At 37.4% G+C, this 17,546-nt stretch overlaps 2 protein-coding genes, 1 long non-coding RNA gene and 1 other non-coding gene across 5 annotated transcripts; 3 read left to right on the forward strand and 1 right to left on the reverse strand.

Moving 5' to 3' along the window:
- The first annotated feature begins 154 nt into the window (after positions 1-154).
- Positions 155-6,113, forward strand: LOC108615154 (SAM50-like protein CG7639). The gene is made up of 5 exons (XM_018009459.2): positions 155-374; positions 3,894-4,450; positions 4,513-4,624; positions 5,085-5,643; positions 5,708-6,113. Exons 2-5 carry the CDS (start codon positions 3,957-3,959, stop codon positions 5,857-5,859), a joined length of 1,317 nt encoding a protein of 438 aa, XP_017864948.1. The 5' UTR covers positions 155-374; positions 3,894-3,956; the 3' UTR covers positions 5,860-6,113.
- On the reverse strand, positions 915-16,935 carry pcs (SH3 domain-binding protein parcas). 2 transcript variants are annotated; one of them, XM_089471252.1, is made up of 5 exons: positions 16,810-16,935; positions 16,278-16,510; positions 3,262-3,324; positions 3,022-3,199; positions 915-2,963 (listed from the first exon to the last, which is right to left on the reverse strand). In XM_089471252.1, exons 2-5 carry the CDS (start codon positions 16,317-16,319, stop codon positions 1,747-1,749), a joined length of 1,500 nt encoding a protein of 499 aa, XP_089327378.1. In that variant the 5' UTR covers positions 16,320-16,510; positions 16,810-16,935; the 3' UTR covers positions 915-1,746. The 2 variants fall into 2 exon arrangements, with proteins under 2 accessions (XP_089327378.1, XP_089327377.1); XM_089471251.1 differs by having other exon boundaries at positions 16,278-16,616.
- Positions 9,049-10,013, forward strand: LOC149268591 (uncharacterized). The gene is made up of 2 exons (XR_016270486.1): positions 9,049-9,398; positions 9,458-10,013. It is a non-coding gene; the product is annotated as an uncharacterized LOC149268591 (long non-coding RNA).
- On the forward strand, positions 13,359-13,440 carry TRNAL-AAG (transfer RNA leucine (anticodon AAG)). Its single transcript has one exon. It is a non-coding gene; the product is annotated as a tRNA-Leu (tRNA).
- Positions 16,936-17,546: the final 611 nt, after the last annotated feature.

Genomic DNA, 17,546 nt, shown 5'->3' on the forward strand with positions numbered 1-17,546 from the left:
AATTCTTACAAATAATAATATATGAATATTGCATATGAATTTCTTTATTTGAAATACATGTTATAAGTCTTTAATTTCCCTGTACAAACTTTTTAAATTTGACTGTTTTTATTTATTTTATATTGCGTGTATAGCAACTTGTTACTTTCCGATAGTTAACCAAATACTTACGCACATCTGTCGCACACAACTCTCATCTCTAGTTGATTATTATTTGGTGCCGCACGCGTGCCGTTCAAGTCGAAAGAAATTGGTTAAAAATTAAGCTGAATATAACGGCGTTCAGTTTGTTTATATTTAATACAATATTCGTAACGAAATTCACCAAATTCGAGTGTCGCGTGTGGCCAACAAACGCAGTGGTAGTAAAACAGGTAAGACACAATGCCTGGACTTACATAATTTTTGGGCCTTTTTTGCGTTCAAGTTTGTTTTGCATTTATAGATTTGTGTGCCGCACTGCAGGCAGCAAATGACATCATACTTAATATTAGTTTACGGGCGCCCAGAACTGCAATTGCCTAACAGTTGGACTGCTCGAAAGAGCCTTGAAACTGGGGCCAATTTGATGTCTGTTAAACAAAGTTTTTAATTGATAACAGGAACTGATTTTAAATGAAAACAAAATCAAATTTTATGAACAAGGATTTCTTTGCGTAGAATTACGCTTGTGTGTGTTGAGTTGGGAAATATGCCTGTGTTATATGACATTTTATGTGCCCAACTTTCTGACTTCTAAGGGGCATATGTTTTGGAGGGAAACAGCCAACTGCTGTACTAGCTAGAAAGTTTTTTGAATTTTTAGCTATTTTTTTATTCGTTTTGGAGGGAAAAGAGTCACGCTTAAAGCAGCTTTATAGTCAGCTGCTATAAAGTGTTTGCAATTTGTTGTTAAGAAAAGACAGTTTTAGCGGTTAATTTAAAATTTACATTTTTATTTGTTTCATAAATTGAATTTTGTATTCTGAAGTATGCGGAAATAATTGTTTGCCTTATCATTGACATACAATTAGCGCTTACTATTCTTCATAATATTTTCTATTTGAGAACCTTGCCTTACATTATTTAACCGGCTAATTGAATTCGTTTCGTTTGCATTTCTCTCATTTCTTATTTTAACTTTTCATTCCATTTTGTGTTATTTTAGGCTAAACTATTTAGTGCATGTGCCCATTTTTATCATTTGCTCTTTAATTAGTAGGTTGCGTTATTTATTTTTGTTGTTTCTGAATTTTTTCTCCTTTTTGTTTGTTTTTGTTTTCATTCGTTTTAAACATTAACTTAAAGCTGCTTATTGTTTAGTGCCTGTTCTTTTCTTTCATTTCTTTCATTTTTTTTTTTTTTTTTTTTTAGAAATTTGCACACAAAATACAATTTTCGTTTTTCAATCACATAAAAAGAGGACATAAAGTAATTATTTGATATACATTAACAAGTTGAGAGACAATCATTACATTATGCAGGACACTCAACGTTTAATAAACATTTATATTTTAATATATACGAAAATAGATGTAATATTTATGCTAAATGTATTTATGCTAAATATTAAAGCATGTATGTGTACTCAAAATATTCTCAGTGTGTGAACTAAATGCGTTTCATTCATTTTCACTCCATATTTTCACGACATTTCACAATTCATTTAATATAAACAAACTATTAATTTGATTCAAAGAGTCGCTGTCGCTGCCGCTGCTGCAGTCGCTGCTGCTGCTGTTGCCTCAGTTGCAGTTGCTGCTGCTGCTATTCGAGAGAGCGACGTCGCAGTTGCCTGCGCACACTGCCCATGGCAGCGCTGCTGCGATCCAACAGCTCATTCGAGAGTCGGGCCAGCAGTGGCAGCTCCCGCATGGACACATTCACGGATGGCAGTGGCGCCAGCTGCTGCTGCAGCTTCTTGATCGAACTCGCATTGCTGCCCGGCTGGTGCTGCGGCGTGACGGGCAGGCTGTGGGTAATCGATACTGTGGGCACGGCGCTGGTGCTGATCTTGATGACCACATCCCTGGCGTCCACCTCGTCCACATCGGTGTGGCGCTTCAGTGCCTCGGCGCCCAGTGAGTCTGGGCGTAGCTCTGTGGACTTGGCTCGCACATTTTGCTGGTGTTTCGCTGCCTCCTTGAGCATCATCAGATGATCGAGCTTGTCCACCGTGGCCTTCAGTTCGTGCTCCCACACATCGTTCTGCTGCTGTCCGTCGCCGCCCTCGATGGGTCGCACTGCGAGTATTTTGACCTTTTGACGTAACGCCTCCAACTGGCGCTCATCGACCACGCCGCGTAGCTCGTTACCCAATCCGCTCTCATCGTAGTCGCACACATTGTCCTCCTCGGCCTCGTCCTCAGTCTCCACGGCCGACGCCGTGGCGACTGTGCCGCCGCCCAGCGACATTTGGCTGCCCGCTATCGATGGAAAGTCGCACTTCTCCAGCTCCAGCTGGAAGTCGGGCAGCGATGGCAACGTACTGGAGGTGGGTGTATTCAGTTCAGCGCCCACGCCCGGCTCACGTGGCCCGGGCGGCGGCGGAGATCCGCTCATCGCAGGATAATCGCCGCGCTGCCTGTGTATGTCCTCGCTGATGCGCTCTAAATTGCGCAAGGCCGTCGAGTAAGTCGCCTTGGCATTGCTCACTTGCTGCTGCAGCTCCTGGATGCGATTCTTCTGCGTCTGCAGTTGATCCTGGCACACCTGCTTCTCCTCAAAGTACGGACGCGACTTGTTGATGCTGCGCCTGAACCGATCCTCGAGCTGCTGCAGCTTCTGCTCGGCACAGTGAAAGAGCCGCGTGCGTCGCTGATGCTCGGCATGGCAGTCGGCCTTCTGCTTCTCCGCGTCCATCACCTTCTGTGTGGCATGATTTAGCATCTCCTGCCAGGCATTGTCGAACTGCCACTCGTGAGAGTTGGACATGAAGCGCTGCTCGGCCAATGCCACCGTCTCCTTGGCAGCTGCATGGATTTCTGTAAAGAGCACTTGCTGCTGTAGCAGGCATTCCAACAATGGAATTCTCACACTCACCATTCGCTCGCTGGAATTTTACCGCCGCCTGCTGGCACTCGATTTGCGCCTCGCGCAACTTCTCCAGCGCCTCATAGTAGGGACGCGCCTTCTCAATGCAGTTGCCTAGCTTCTTGGAGGAGAGCTTCAAGCGGCGCGTCGACTCATTCAGCAATATGCGGAACGTTGAGTTCGCCTCCTGTTAATGATTAATTTAAATATTGATTATGGTGTCAACTGAAGGTTGCTTTCGATTATCACCTCCAATTCGATTTCGAGCTTATTAATCTCATCCGTAGCGCTATTGAGATTCTCTAGTTCAATCTGTAAGCAAAATGGAGAATATGTTTAGGTGTAAATATATAAAATAATACTTGATATTTTAATTAATTTTTTATTTTATTTATTTTTTTAAAATTTAATAGGACTAAAATAATGTTCTTTTTAATGTATTAAGTCTTTATGACAATTGTGAAATATTAACACATTTATTATAATTATAATATATACACTCATAATAAAACTGAATGACTTAATGTTTGATAAATTGAATAAATGTACGAAAAAGTATGTTATGTAAATTATGTCACGCAAATTATGGTATCTTTAAGTAAAGAGTAGAGTACAATTATTCATTATGACTAAAAATAATGAATTAATTACTACTTAAACTATGTTATATAGTTAATATTATTTACGAAAAAATATGTTATTATACATATTCTATTATTACTATTATATTCAAAAATAAATACTATTACTATTTTTTACTTGAATGCCAAACGTTTAAATTATGTTACTTAACTGTCACACAACAATTCATATTAGCAAACAATGTTTTCTTTATATAGAACACTTATACTCATGTAAATCTATCCATCTTCCACTTGCAGTTGTTGCCAGCCAGTTAACACCCACATCAACATCTGCCCCACGAATTAACCCACTAACACAAAATGTCTACGCCGAAGGATCCGAACAGTAAATACGACCTGAGCAAAATATCAGCCCGGGTGGATAAGGTGAATGTGAGCGGATTGCAGCGCACCCACGATGACTATGTGATGCGAGCAGCCGAGGGCCTGTTCAAGGCGAACAACTTTCAGGAGATGATGCTGGAGGCGATGGCAGCCAAAGCGTACCTGCACGAGTTGGGCATCTTCAAGGATGTGAGCGTGCACATAGATATTAGCAGAGGTGCGGATGCCACACCACAGGGCTATGAGGTGACGCTGAAGGGCAAAGAGTTCACACGCATCATGGGCTCGGCGGGCACTGAAATTGGCCAAAACGAGGGCTCGCTGCGCACCGAGCTGACCATACCGAATATACTGGGACGTGGCGAGAGTATATCACTGCAGGGCAGCTACAGCAGCACCAGAGCAAACGATCTGCAGCTGAAGTTCTGGAAACCCTTCTTTCACACGCGTTTTCGCGAGAATCGACCCGAGTAAGTCCTGATAATTGCTACACTGATTGATTTAAATTCACTTCGATTTTCTACCCAAATAGAGCATCGTTCAGCGTCTTCAGGCAAACAGATCGGTATGACATCAGCTCGTTTCAGACAACCAACTTGGGCTACTTACTGGACTTTAGCGCACACACAATGCTAGGCGTTGATGTAAGTTAACATTAAGGGTCATAATTAATCAAAGATAGAAAGTGGTTTAGTTAATGTAATCGACACAGACAGAAAGCTGTCAAAATAGTCCAAGAAACTAGTAACTAATTTTAATGCTTTTTAACATTTGACTGTGAAGGAAAATAAAGCTGTTAACAGCTGTATCAACTAGCTTTAGCTAAAATACGAGAATTCCCACTAATATACAATCTGTTAGCTTTAACAGAAGAGATCAAATGGGAGCATTCATATACAAGCTGCTCAATTTAACTGTTAACAGAAGAGTATTTCCCTTCATATAAAAGCTTATAAAATACGCTTTAACATTTCACTTCCTTACAAGCTGTTAAGAGACTAACATTTCCCACTCATATATAAGCTGTTATAGGATTAACATTTAACAGAGGCGCCTTCCTTTCTTCTCATATACTAATTGAATGTTTCTCTATTTAACCATCAGCTCACACACTCGCTGCAGTATGAGAACTCGATCAGGGACCTGAGCTTGTTGAACAAATCGGTGCCGTTCGGAATACGCGATCATTGTGGACCCAAATTGGCATCGCTGGTGCGCTATTCACTAATCTTTGACAATCGGGATGCCAGCGTCTTCCCCACGCGTGGCCTTCTGCTGAAGTCAGTGAACGAGTATTGCGGCCTGGGTGGCAACGTTGCATACACGAGCAGTACGGCGCACGGGGAGGTGAATGTTCCGTTATTTGCGGGCTTGGTGGCCCAGTTCTGTGCACGGGTCGGCGTCGTCAAAGAGACGAAAAAGACGACAGTGCTGCCCATTAGCAATCTATTCTATTGTGGCGGACCACTGACATTGCGTGGCTTCAAGTACGGTTGCGCTGGACCCGTTATCGATGGCACGCCCATCGGGGCGCAGACCTTCTGGTGCACGGGCGCCCATCTGTGGACGCCGCTGCCGTTTGCAGGCGTCTTCAAGGGCCTGGCTAGTCATTTTCGCATGCATTTCTTTTACAATATGGGCAATAGTAATTCCTTCTCACTGGGTAAGCAGACAACTTATCTGATATGGAATATTTTTAATTGATTTCAATTTTTTCTTTTTTTCAGACAACATGCGCAGCGCCTATGGCATTGGTCTAGCAGTCAAGCTGGCGGAGCGCGCTCGCATCGAACTGAACTACTGTGTCCCGTTGCAAAAGCAGGCCTCTGACAAAGCCCAGAATGGTTTCCAGTTTGGCATTGGCTACGAGTTCGTTTAAACCGAGGAGAACTTATGTTACTTAGCCTATATAGAAGCCCGAGAGTCCCCCACGAACACAAAAGCGCAATACTAATGGTGCTGCCGAACAATAGTCACATTTCAATGTTACTCTGCTAGTTTGTTGTATTTCGTTGACAATGCATTTTCATCCTAAAATTTATTTGTAAACAAGAACTCTTATTAAGTGTAGTTTATAAGCAATGTGTATATACAAAAAAGTCAAACTTTAAAAAATAAAAACAAATTGCTAAATTTCAATTGTATTAAACTGAACAAGAATTCGAGAAAGAGCTTATTATTATCAAAACTTTGAATTCAACTATAAATAAAATGAATAAACATAATTAATACACATAAATTACGATAACTAAATATATAAAATAAATTTACAAAAATAGTAATGTCGTTTATAGGTTTAGTGAAGAGCTCCGCTAAACAATGAAGTAAACGCGTACCCTCCGTGGAGTGAACAAAACGTGTTGCTATTGCCCCCCATGTAAACAAGAAATTGCTTTTTGAGCAGCGAATTTCCAAAGCAAACCTAGGGGCATTATCATAAATACTCTTAACATAAATTTATAAATAAAAATCCTAAAGTTTGTCTGTCTTTGTCCGACAAGCATCAGACTCGAACCCACGACCTCAAACTGAGAACGCGCGAGCCGCAACTTAACGCACACCACCAAAGTAACATTGCCATAGGCAGCAGAAATTGGATTACTTCAAATAAGAATTAACAGCATGCTGTTAACAACATAAATTTTACTTAACAGAACAGAATTATGTTAACGTAAATACCGTAGCTTAATTGAATGTAAATATCGATATTGAATATTTCCCATGCCATTTATGTGCTTTGAGTGTCATTATTATTCAAAAGGCAAATAATATGTAAATGAATTATTATTAAGTATCAGCCTGTCAGCTGCGCCAATACCATACACCTAAGACGAATGTGTGTATGCAGAGGTGGCGAAAAATAAAATCGCATAAACGAGATGGGAAATATGCTCAATTGGGCATGCTTTGTTGTATAGTTAAAGTATTTTATTACTGTTGTTGCTCTCTTGCTGGCTTGCTTGCTGTGGTATCGAGAAACTACTGCTGGTTGGTAATTTATTTAAAAATTCCCAAATGTATTGTGTGGCCGGCGGGCGTGCACCAGCAGCTCCATTGTCATGGATGGCTGAACTGCATGCGGTTACAATTTTTGTTTTGGTTTTGTTGCGGTCGCAACAACAATAACAACAACAACGGCAACGAAATAAACTGGTTTTAATTATGATATTTTTGAACTGAATTTTGACCGCGTGTGTGTATCCAATAGTCTCGTAGTATATGTATGTTTATGTTGCAGCTTTTATTAAGCTTGTCCCAGTTTGATGATTATCGTCGCCGTTGGGCATTTCTTCACATACCGGATATACGAAAAGGGGCATGTTAAGATGCATACATATTATATGCATATGTAGGTGTATTTGAGTGTGTATGTGGAACGAGCAACGCAGCGCAGGGCAAGTCGGGAATCTGATTGATTTAAAGGCCAACACAGACGCGCTAGCTGCTTGGACCGGTTCCAGCTTACCTTTTGGCTGGCATCACCTGAAAACCAGTTTTCTCATGCCCCACAACAATTTCAACAGTTGAACTTTCCTGGAATTCACTGGCATCTGGCGATTCCACAGAGGAAGCGGTGTACAGCTTTTGCACGGGCTTTCGTCTGGCATTCGCCGTGCTTGTTAATTAAAACTTTTTCAGCGCATTTCTTTTGCAGGTCTACAACAATTTCCTAACAATTTCCATGTGCAACATGCAACGAAGCCTAAAACACAAAGCTAAATTGCAATGCTAGTTAGCAACAATTAAAATGCGCATTAGCACCATAGCGCCCCCTAGCGGCTGCCGTGTGCAGCGGTTCCTCAAAAGGCAAAGACCTTTAAAATAAATATAAATACGAATGGATAAAGAGTCAATGCGACTCTGGAACATTATAAAAACTATATATGACAATGCAATTGAATTGTAAAAACCCCCAACCAGCCAGTTGATAAATTATTTACCAACCATTGGCAGCAGCTGTACTTGCTTATGGACATGAATAAGCAAAAATATTTGACTATCAGCAGAAGAAGCAAACAATACAAATATTTATTGTAGGTAAATTTATGGAATGACGTCTCGGAATTTTACTTATAAATTTTGCATTTTTTTAACGTATTCTTGTTTTTTTGCTACACAAATGAGAACAACGGAGAGAGAAGACAGCGAGAGAGAGAGAGAAAGAGAGAGAGAGAGAGAGAGAGAGAGAAAATTTACTGAGTTTCGCGCAATTACGAATCAACATTGCAATTATATAAATCGTTGCACAATATATATAAATTTATATATAAAGGAACGTTATGTACTTATTGTTTTTCTTTTGTTGATTACAGAATTATTTTATAACGAAAAGCAATTCAAGAATGACAAAATCACAATATTATTTTGTATGCTCTCTTTATATTTACATAACACTCCTTTTATACACAACAAAATTTCAACAGAAGTTTTATTTCTACTCTTAGCAACAAATTATTGATTAATCATTGCACACGTCAAATGCTAAATTGTTAAAGCCTCTACTGCTAACGGGGTCAAAATCACATGAAGCAGGGCTAAGAGCCCTGTAGCTTAACGATCAAATAACACGCGATTTGCTGGCATTACTCTTTGTATTCGTCAAAAGTCGGCTGAGTGAAATGTAGTCGAAACTTAAATCTAAGTCATAGACTATATATATCAAATGCAAAAGGTTACCGCAACCTGGCACATACACAAATATATATAAAAGTAAGTAAAAGTAAATTTTAAAGGCCAGTCAAGATGACGTGTTGCCTGCTCAAGGAGTGAAATGTTTGGTAGACAAACAGGAGCCCCCATAACATCAACCATAAATTCGATTTTATTTTATTATACTCATTTTTACTTGTTTTTACACCAGAACATATCTTGTATGAATATATCTTACAAATTTTATGAATTGAAAAGAAAAATTTAACTTTATACCAAAATTATTCATATATGATTTTAAAAAATTATTTATAAAGTTTATGCATTTGAAATGGGTATAAATGTATTTTAATGCATGTAAGAAATACTTTAAAAATTGTCAAAAATTAAGTGTTATTAATTATTTTTATTGAAATGATTTTTATTTAATTAATTATATCACAAATTTACCTAGACAATATCAAGAATTTTGTCTAGAAATTTCTTATATGAATTTATTGCATATTAAAAGTAAGATGTTTCAGACAGTCATTACTAGTGCTGCAAAAATATCGGATCGGAATCGTTATAATCGATATTTTCGAATTTTGGCAAAAGATCGATATGGCTTTCTTAGTATCGATATATCGAAAAAATGGTTATTCTTGGCGTTGGTTTTAACTGTGTAAGAAGCGCATTTATTTAATTTTGCTAAATTGTATACAAATTGATTGATTTAATTTAATTGCAATAGAAAGAAAAAAATGGATCAGTTTTTGGGAAGAAAACGTAAGTACAATTGATATATACTATTGGAAAAGCTGGGAATCATAGCTTGTGTGTTTTAGGCGCGGCGAGGGTTGACTCCGATGAAGAAAATAAGACCGTGGGAGCCCCAAAAAAATCCGAAGTGTGGAAATATTTTGAAAAAGGAAAGGATGGTTGTGCGGTGTGCAGAAATTGCTTTAAGGTCTGCAAAACAAGTGGAAATACCACAAGCCTTAAAAATCACTTAACACGCATGCATCCATCGCTGCAAGAGAGTGAATTGGCACCCAAGTCCGGTAGCATTTTGCACTTCGTAAATAAAAAATATGAGGCAACGTTCTCTGAGAGCGAGAGGATGTTTAGCAAAGCTGGAATGATTGCTAATTCCAGAAGGGCGTCATTAAAACCGGAAACAGTAAACAAACTAATTTTTTAAAATAAAAACCAATGGGTTTTGTTTTAATTTCTTTTTTTTTTCAAACTGCCATGGAGGCAATTGTTTTTGTTATTATTATAATATAATTTTAAGGAGCATAGTGAATTTAAGCTTTAATGAATTGCTGTTTTAGGTTTAAGTTAATGAAAAATAATTTGTTATACGACTTTGTTCGGTTGAATAAATTTGTTTTTGTTTGATGCTGTTGCTTTTATTTTAATCTTGAAATGGTTGCCATTTTATCCATTAAGAAGTCATAATTAATATAAATATTATAATAGATTCTAAGCAAGAAAATTAACATTTAAAAGAAGTGTTCGATATATCGTTTTTATCGATCTTTTTCTCTGAAAATATCGTGAATATCGATATTACGGAATATCGATTATTTTGCAGCACTAGTCATTACTGTATTTGTGTTAAATACATATATATAGTACTTTTACCATAAAAACAACTGTACATAGTTTGAGTAGATCAACTTATTGCATCTGCCCTAGAGACCTCTATTTGTGCTGACTCAGCCCCGACAAGCTGATCAAATTGGATAATGCTCTAATTTGAATGGTGTAACAACAAATATAATATATAAAATATATAATAATGCCCAGTCTTTGTTTAGTACTGGGCATATCATTAGCTTATTAATTTGCCCGCTCTGCTGGCCAAGGCAGAGCGAATGACGCCAGCAACTCGATTCAGGCCGGGCGTACACGCTCACGGAGTCAGCTGCTGCCGATTTGTGGCGTGATGCCTGCCTGCTGTTTGCGAACAACTTGCCTAGCCCAATGCGACACTGCCTACTCCTTACGCCGCACTAAGCCGACCCCAACCGACGCGACCCGACCTGGCATGACCTGACCTAGTTGTGGTGGCCTCGTACCACTGCGGCGCAGACTTCCTGACCAGCACCACCCCCACCCTCATTGCTGCGTAAACATTGGCGAGTGGCTAAGGAAAGGCGAGCCGTAATGGAAGCCGTAGTCATCGATTCGGTTTTAGCGGCAGAACCAGAAGCAGGAGCAGGAGTTGGGCACGTGTAAAAGGACATTCAACTCTATAGAGCGCTTTTGCGTCATTAACAGCAAATGCTAAATATATACATGATATATAGACAAATATATGGACATGCTGACATGTATATATATCAATTATATACGTATGTACTTTGCGCAGTCAATTTGAGAGAGATAGAAAGTCGCAGCTCCACCCTAGTGGGCTGACAGAGCTAAAACTAAACTAGTGCAAGTGTTGCCATTTTGCCTGGGCTTTGCTGTCGCTGCTGCTGCCTGAGACTGTGCTGAGAAAGTGCTGTTATATAAAAAAGAAAGAGAGAAAAAAAAAAATGTCTTCGGGCGCTGCCGCAACTCAGCGTTCAACGCAATTGACCGCAACAATTTTAATTAGCCTAAAACTTGAACCCAAAACAACAAAGAGCAAAAAATTGTTATGTCAACAGCATGAAGCCAATGGCCAAAATCTGATAATTAACAAGTAAAAGTGTAGGCAGTACACGACTAGCATATGCCCTGACGATCTATGATAGTTAGGGCATAATAATGTTTTATAATGATACTAAACAGGAACTTAAAAGTGCATAGATAAGAAATATTTATATTACACAATATATACAATATATAAATATAAATATAGATATAGATATTCCAATCAGTTACTTATTCTCTACATACACAAAATATTTACTACATACATAGAAGCTTTCTCCATCGTCGCCTAGCTACACTCCCACATCCTGATCTTCCCCCTTTGCCAAACAATTCTAGGGTATACAAATGAGTCTGAAGTGGGCAGCCTGAGATGTCAGACGTCTATAAATTATGAGCTTTGCGTTCAATAGTTAAACAAAAGAGATTGGATAAAATGTTGCTATAGCAACAAACATACTTATATACATATTTACATTAATGGCTTTTTCACAGAATTTGAGTTTGGCTTTTTTCTGAGTAGAAAGCCAGCTAAGTTGAACGACAGCAGAATAAACTGTTTGTTTGCTTATGATTCTTAAAATCTCTGGAATGCTGTCCAACCAAAAGTTTCTTTTTGGATTGCTCAATATGTGGTCTTGAAAAGAAAATTCTTTATGTACTTGAATAAGATATGAGAGGCAATCAAAGCGAAGATAAATTATGGAGATTAATGTCTAAAAATGTGGAATTTGCTTTAATTTCATATTTGACAAATGAGGGCGTATTTTCACTCTGCTAATATAACAACAAGCTTTGACTGCTACAGTAAAGTCCAATTATAATATACTGAATTTTAGCTATAAGTCTGATTCATATTTTTACTTTAAAGTATGGCAAGTTTGATTTAATTTTATTGAAGATTACATTTTTGCAACATCTAATCAAATCAAATAAACAGAGATGGAATCGTAAGTAATACTTCAGATTTCATGGGTTGATTGGCATTGATTGTTTGTTAAGCAGATAAAGACTATGAATACTATATATTTTGTATTCTATCTATTGCCCACATTTCAAAGATAACATTTTACCTTATCGATTCAAGATAAACAAATTGCAAATTGCAATTAGGAAACTGCATCTCATTCTTCCCCCCTTTTTAAAGTTCAAGCAATTGAACTTTCGAATAGTTACGGAAACAAGTAATAACTTTGTTAGATTGATAAGATTGTTTCTGATTGTTTTTTTTTTTTTCCATTGGGAAACATGTTCGCCATGCTATATGAACATGTCAGATAAAGCCCAACAATTAAGATTTCAGTTTCTATTTATATAAACCATAAACAACATAACAAAACTGCTGTGCATTTCGCTTGCGGCACGAATTAATTAAGGCAAAAGCCCCACAACTAATAGCGAATGTAAATTGTGTGCGGTAACCGCGAGCGAAATGTTGGCGACTTTTGCCATAGATTGCTGTTGTGCATCATTGGAGAAGAGGCGAATGATAGAGATGAAGGCGCCACTGTGATGCTATCAAAATACATGAGCATGACAGACAAACAATAGAAACAGACAGACAAACATGACAAACAACAAGGCGAAAGTCATATATTTGAGCAACATTGAAAATACAATCGCAAAATTATATATTTCCTTTGAAAATACTTTAAAATTATGTACATATAATAATAAATTATAAAATGGCAGAGCGAATGATTATACATAAATGCTGTAACTAAGCCCATTTCTCATATGCCTCACAACGTCCGTTAGATCATCTTAGCTTATGAAATTCATAAATTACTGCACTCCAGTGCAAGCGAGACAAAAAGCATTTATTCAAGTTTCAATTGCCGCACTGTCTGCTCGCACGCTGATGGTGTGACAGCGATAAAAATACTGACAACGCTGCGTGGGAGCTTCGCCCATTGTCGCACAAGTGGCAAGCAATTCAAATCTTTTTTTTTTTTATCACTTACTGTTGCCTCTGATTTAAAAATAAATAAAGCCAACAATAAGATTGGAAATATTTTTGTAGGCCTGATAAATATAATTAAGCCCACAGCGACAACGCGATATAGCATGAGAAATGTATTTGAACGCGGCCAGCCATATGGTAGCGTGGCCGAGCGGTCTAAGGCGCTGGTTTAAGGCACCAGTCTCCTCGGAGGCGTGGGTTCGAATCCCACCGCTGCCAAGGGATTTTTTTTTTTTATTTATTATAATAAATTAATTTTTTTTTTTTAATAATAAAAATGTTTAAGCTGCACACAATAGATGTTATTGTTTATTTTACGCCAATTAACTTATCTACATATATTGTTAATTCATTCGTGCTTCCAGGTATTGAATATACGTGTGAATTAAGCAGTTTTCCGTTAATTACTTTTACAGCACTCTCCTTTTGAATCATTAGAATACTATATGTATATAAGTATGCACATTAATGGCTTTGTCAGGCGAGCATTACGTGAATCACTAGAGGTTTTCGTGTTCTCTATATCGCGCCATGTCTCACCTTGCTGACAAAAAAAGGCATACAGGTATCGTGTCTTTATTAGTCATAGGCAAACATTCAGCTAGACATGGATTAAATTTCCTATCGTAATCAAATTATCAACTGGAACAAGGCAAAAATTTTACTGTCGGCAAGTATTGAAATTTAAAATTAAAATATTCAATACAAAACCGTTGATAATCGATTCCATAATTTCATTGCAGGTAATATATATATATGTGAATGACTTATTTGAAGTCATTCTACTATGACGTTATTTTCTATATAAATAAATAGGGAAATAATCATATTTTGCTATTTTAAAAAACGTGATATCATATTTTATCGCTTATATATAGATATTAGTAGTATTAGCCCATCAGTGATAAGTGTTAACTAAATTCATAGCTCACGACGAAGAAAGCTTGATAATTCCATGAAAAATAAACTATATGAAAAATTCCCCACACAAATAACTACACATTGCCCGTGTTGGCACCTGACACGAGTGGGAGGCAGACTTGAGACACAACTTCAGTGGATCGCAAATATAAACACCTAAACAGCTGTCCAAATCGAAGATAAAGAAGAAGCTTTTTATTCTATTATTATTATTTTTTTTTTTTTTCTTTTTTCATTGTTAGTCTATTTGCTTTCTTCATTTTACGCCTGCCTCAGGTAGGTAAGACGTCATCAAGTGTCTTGCGCTCTATTTATACACTTGTTTGCTCATTCTCTCTTTGCACATGTCGGCCTCTCTCTTTCTCACGCTATTGACGTGTGGGCGACATCTTTGATAAGACAACGAGCCACTAAATTGCACGCGCTGAAAATTTCATTGATAAACGTAGAAGCACCTAACAAGCCGGTAGCAAAAAATAAGAGGAAGTGGTGCATAAAGCATAGAAAAGCACCTCAAAGACAAAAATAAATATTTATGATCATTTGGCTGTGTGTGTGTGTGTGTATGTATGTGTATGTACGAATATTTAGTATTGAAGGTGCCTAAAGACGTATTCGGCAATTTTCGCTATGTGCATAAAAACAGGTTTTTTGTTTAGAAGAATCTTAAATTTTGTACATAATACAAATGAGTGAATTCTCTTTCACACACACACAATAACAAGTACACAGACATGACGAACGTTCCAATCAAATTAAAGGCATGTGATTTAGCTCTACATCAATGTAAACGTTTTTACGCAGCGTGGGATATTTATTTTGTATGTATGTGTGTGTATAATAATAGACAAATGGCGGCCGAATGAGAAATTAATGGCACTGATGAGAAATTTTTATTCATGGAAATGTACTGCACCGAATAAGTTGAGCATGAATATATACTTTTCTTATAATATGATTCCATATACATATGTATGTATAAATACATATATAATTACAAATTCTCAATCTTGGCATCATAACAAAGAATATCATAAAGGAAGCAACAAAATACAGCAAATAACATGAGCTCAGCTTAATTTATTCAAACTGCGCACAAGTCTCTGGCAACTTGAAAACAAATAAATACAAAGGAAAGAAATACTTTGATTTTGCTTTGGGCATATAATTTGCACATTTTTGTTTTCATCTGCTTGCGTCGGCGTTTTGGCATTTCCCAAAGCGTTTAATTTCTATGCATGCCGCCGCTGCCATTCCCCGAATATCTATGTGACTGTTGCGTTCTCGCTTGCACTGCATAAGCCACACCTAAGCCACACACACACTGCAGTAATTGAGTTTGTATTTGGTCAAACATATCGAATGGTCACCCACATACATATATACATACAAAGCGTATATTTATGAAGTACAGTATATACATACACAAGCATCCACAATTGAATATGTACGAATGTGAGTTCGGAATTACGCACGGAGTGTAAAATGCAATTACTTGGAAGAGACAGAGGCAGCAAGGCAGAAAACGCACTTGACAAGTAAGGACATTGAAAGGACGCTAAAAAGGAACCGAGAGAAGATGTCTGGAAGTGTACTGTTGTTTTGTCAAGTGTGCTCTTGGCAGCCATTTCCCATGAATATTTAACAGTTTCATTAAAGGAAGCGAACAATTTGTTTAATTGTCAGGCAAAACGTTAGGAAAATTGATGATTTTTGCTTGAGTCGACAAAATGCAGTCGAGCGTAAAAAATGCGCATGCAATAAACCAAAAAATAAATGTTAATGTAAATTTGCAACAAAAAGTGCAATGAATAACTAATGCCGCCTTCCTGTAGAAGGCTTAAGCAACTGTCAAACTAATTAATAGTGAGCACTTAGTAAGGGGTAGAAGGGAGAAAGGTGCAGAATGAGAGACTACGTCAGTAAACAAAGAGAGCGCCACAATAACAACTTACAAACAAAGCCAAGAGTAAAACAAAAACAACAGTAAAACTTGTCAAGGCAACAACAGCTGAGCATTGTTGTTTTTCTTTTATTTTTATGTTTCTTTCTCCTTCTCTTTTGTTGTTATGCGCGCTGGTCGCGGTGCCTGGCACCAAACTCGCACACACGTGCAATTTCTGCCCTGGGCTCACCTGAATTTGCGGGTCCAGCTCGCTGTCTTCAGTGTTTGACATTTTGCACTCTGAGCAAATTTGTTGCCTGCCAAATCCAAGTTTCTCAATTGAAATCGCTTTTCACTTTTGTCGCCAGCTGCTCCTGTGGTTGTTGTTGCGGTTGCTTGCTCTGTTTGCGCCTTTTTCAATTAGTATACATTTGCATTTTCACTTGCATTTATTGGCCAGCGTATTTACTATTTATTTTGGCTCTGCCCGTGATAAAATTTAGTTAATCACATGAGCTTTAGCATGTGTGTTTTGTGTTTATGTGTGAGTTGCCGAAAATATGTAAATATTTTTCACATTGGGAATTTACTAATTTAAGCAAAATAAAAAAAAAATAATAATAATAGTATTTGTTGTACTGCGTTGTTTGTGTGATGCAAGAAAGCGTGAGGGTAAGAGAAGTACAGAGTGTAGACGCGAAGAAATTAAACAACAATTACAATTATATATATAAACACAAATACTATTAATTGTATACACGCACGCACACACACTCACTCACTTCTATTATTATTGGTTTTTGTTATTTTTGTTGATATAAATTCTATGACTATCTTAAAATTATCGGAGCGACCGAACGCGGTGTAAGTGAAAAGCAGACTCAGTGTGACCGCAAGAAGTAGCAATAGATATAGCACATAAATGCTTACATGTATCGATAGCTATCGATAAAAAGCAATGTTAACAGTCTGAATAATTCACTGTAATGTGTAATTTTGTGATTTAATATATTTATATATATAGGCTTTCGCATTAAAAGCAAACTAAACCAAATATTCAAATTTCATAAAATGCATATGCACCATATATTTGGGACTTAGTAGTAATACTGTTATGTGAGGAGTGAAAATGTTAAAAGAGAAGCCAGTGGAAACATTTCATGTTAGCTTATAAAAAATACCAAACGAGATAAAAGTTGGCGCAATATTTAAACTTAGCCAGCTTCGAATTTGTCTTCAAACTCTTCAATAAAATAATTTCATACGTTTTTACTATGAAATTTTATTTTCTTTAATTGTTTTCGTTTTGTTTTTGTCCATTATGTGCTTTACATGTTGTGTGATTTCCTTTGCATTTGATAATATATATGTATGTATATGCATTTATGTATACGTTTATGTATATTTCTTTTATATAATTTTCAATTTCAATTACTAATAATGATATGCGCACCAAAACAAATTAACTTAGGCGCAAACAATACAACTCGTTTTACAACTGAAAAAGTTCAAATCGAAA

The sequence above is a fragment of the Drosophila arizonae genome, chromosome 5 (assembly GCF_054131065.1).
Source record: "Drosophila arizonae isolate 15081-1271.41 chromosome 5, UAZ_ARI_1.0, whole genome shotgun sequence".
Lineage (NCBI taxonomy): Eukaryota > Metazoa > Arthropoda > Insecta > Diptera > Drosophilidae > Drosophila > Drosophila arizonae.

Bases quoted from the DNA above. Each gene is read 5' to 3' on its own strand.
- LOC108615154 (XM_018009459.2), top strand. From the start codon at position 3,957: ATGTCTACGCCGAAGGATCCGAACAGTAAATACGACCTGAGCAAAATA. The intron at 4,625-5,084 runs GTAAGTTAACAT...TTTAACCATCAG, and splicing joins ACACAATGCTAGGCGTTGAT to CTCACACACTCGCTGCAGTA. The intron at 5,644-5,707 runs GTAAGCAGACAA...TCTTTTTTTCAG, and splicing joins TAGTAATTCCTTCTCACTGG to ACAACATGCGCAGCGCCTAT.
- pcs (XM_089471252.1), bottom strand. From the start codon at position 16,319: ATGTCAAACACTGAAGACAGCGAGCTGGACCCGCAAATTCAG. The intron at 3,325-16,277 runs GTGAGCCCAGGG...TTTTGCTTACAG, and splicing joins AGCTGGACCCGCAAATTCAG to ATTGAACTAGAGAATCTCAA. The intron at 2,964-3,021 runs GTGAGTGTGAGA...TGCTCTTTACAG, and splicing joins AAAATTCCAGCGAGCGAATG to AAATCCATGCAGCTGCCAAG.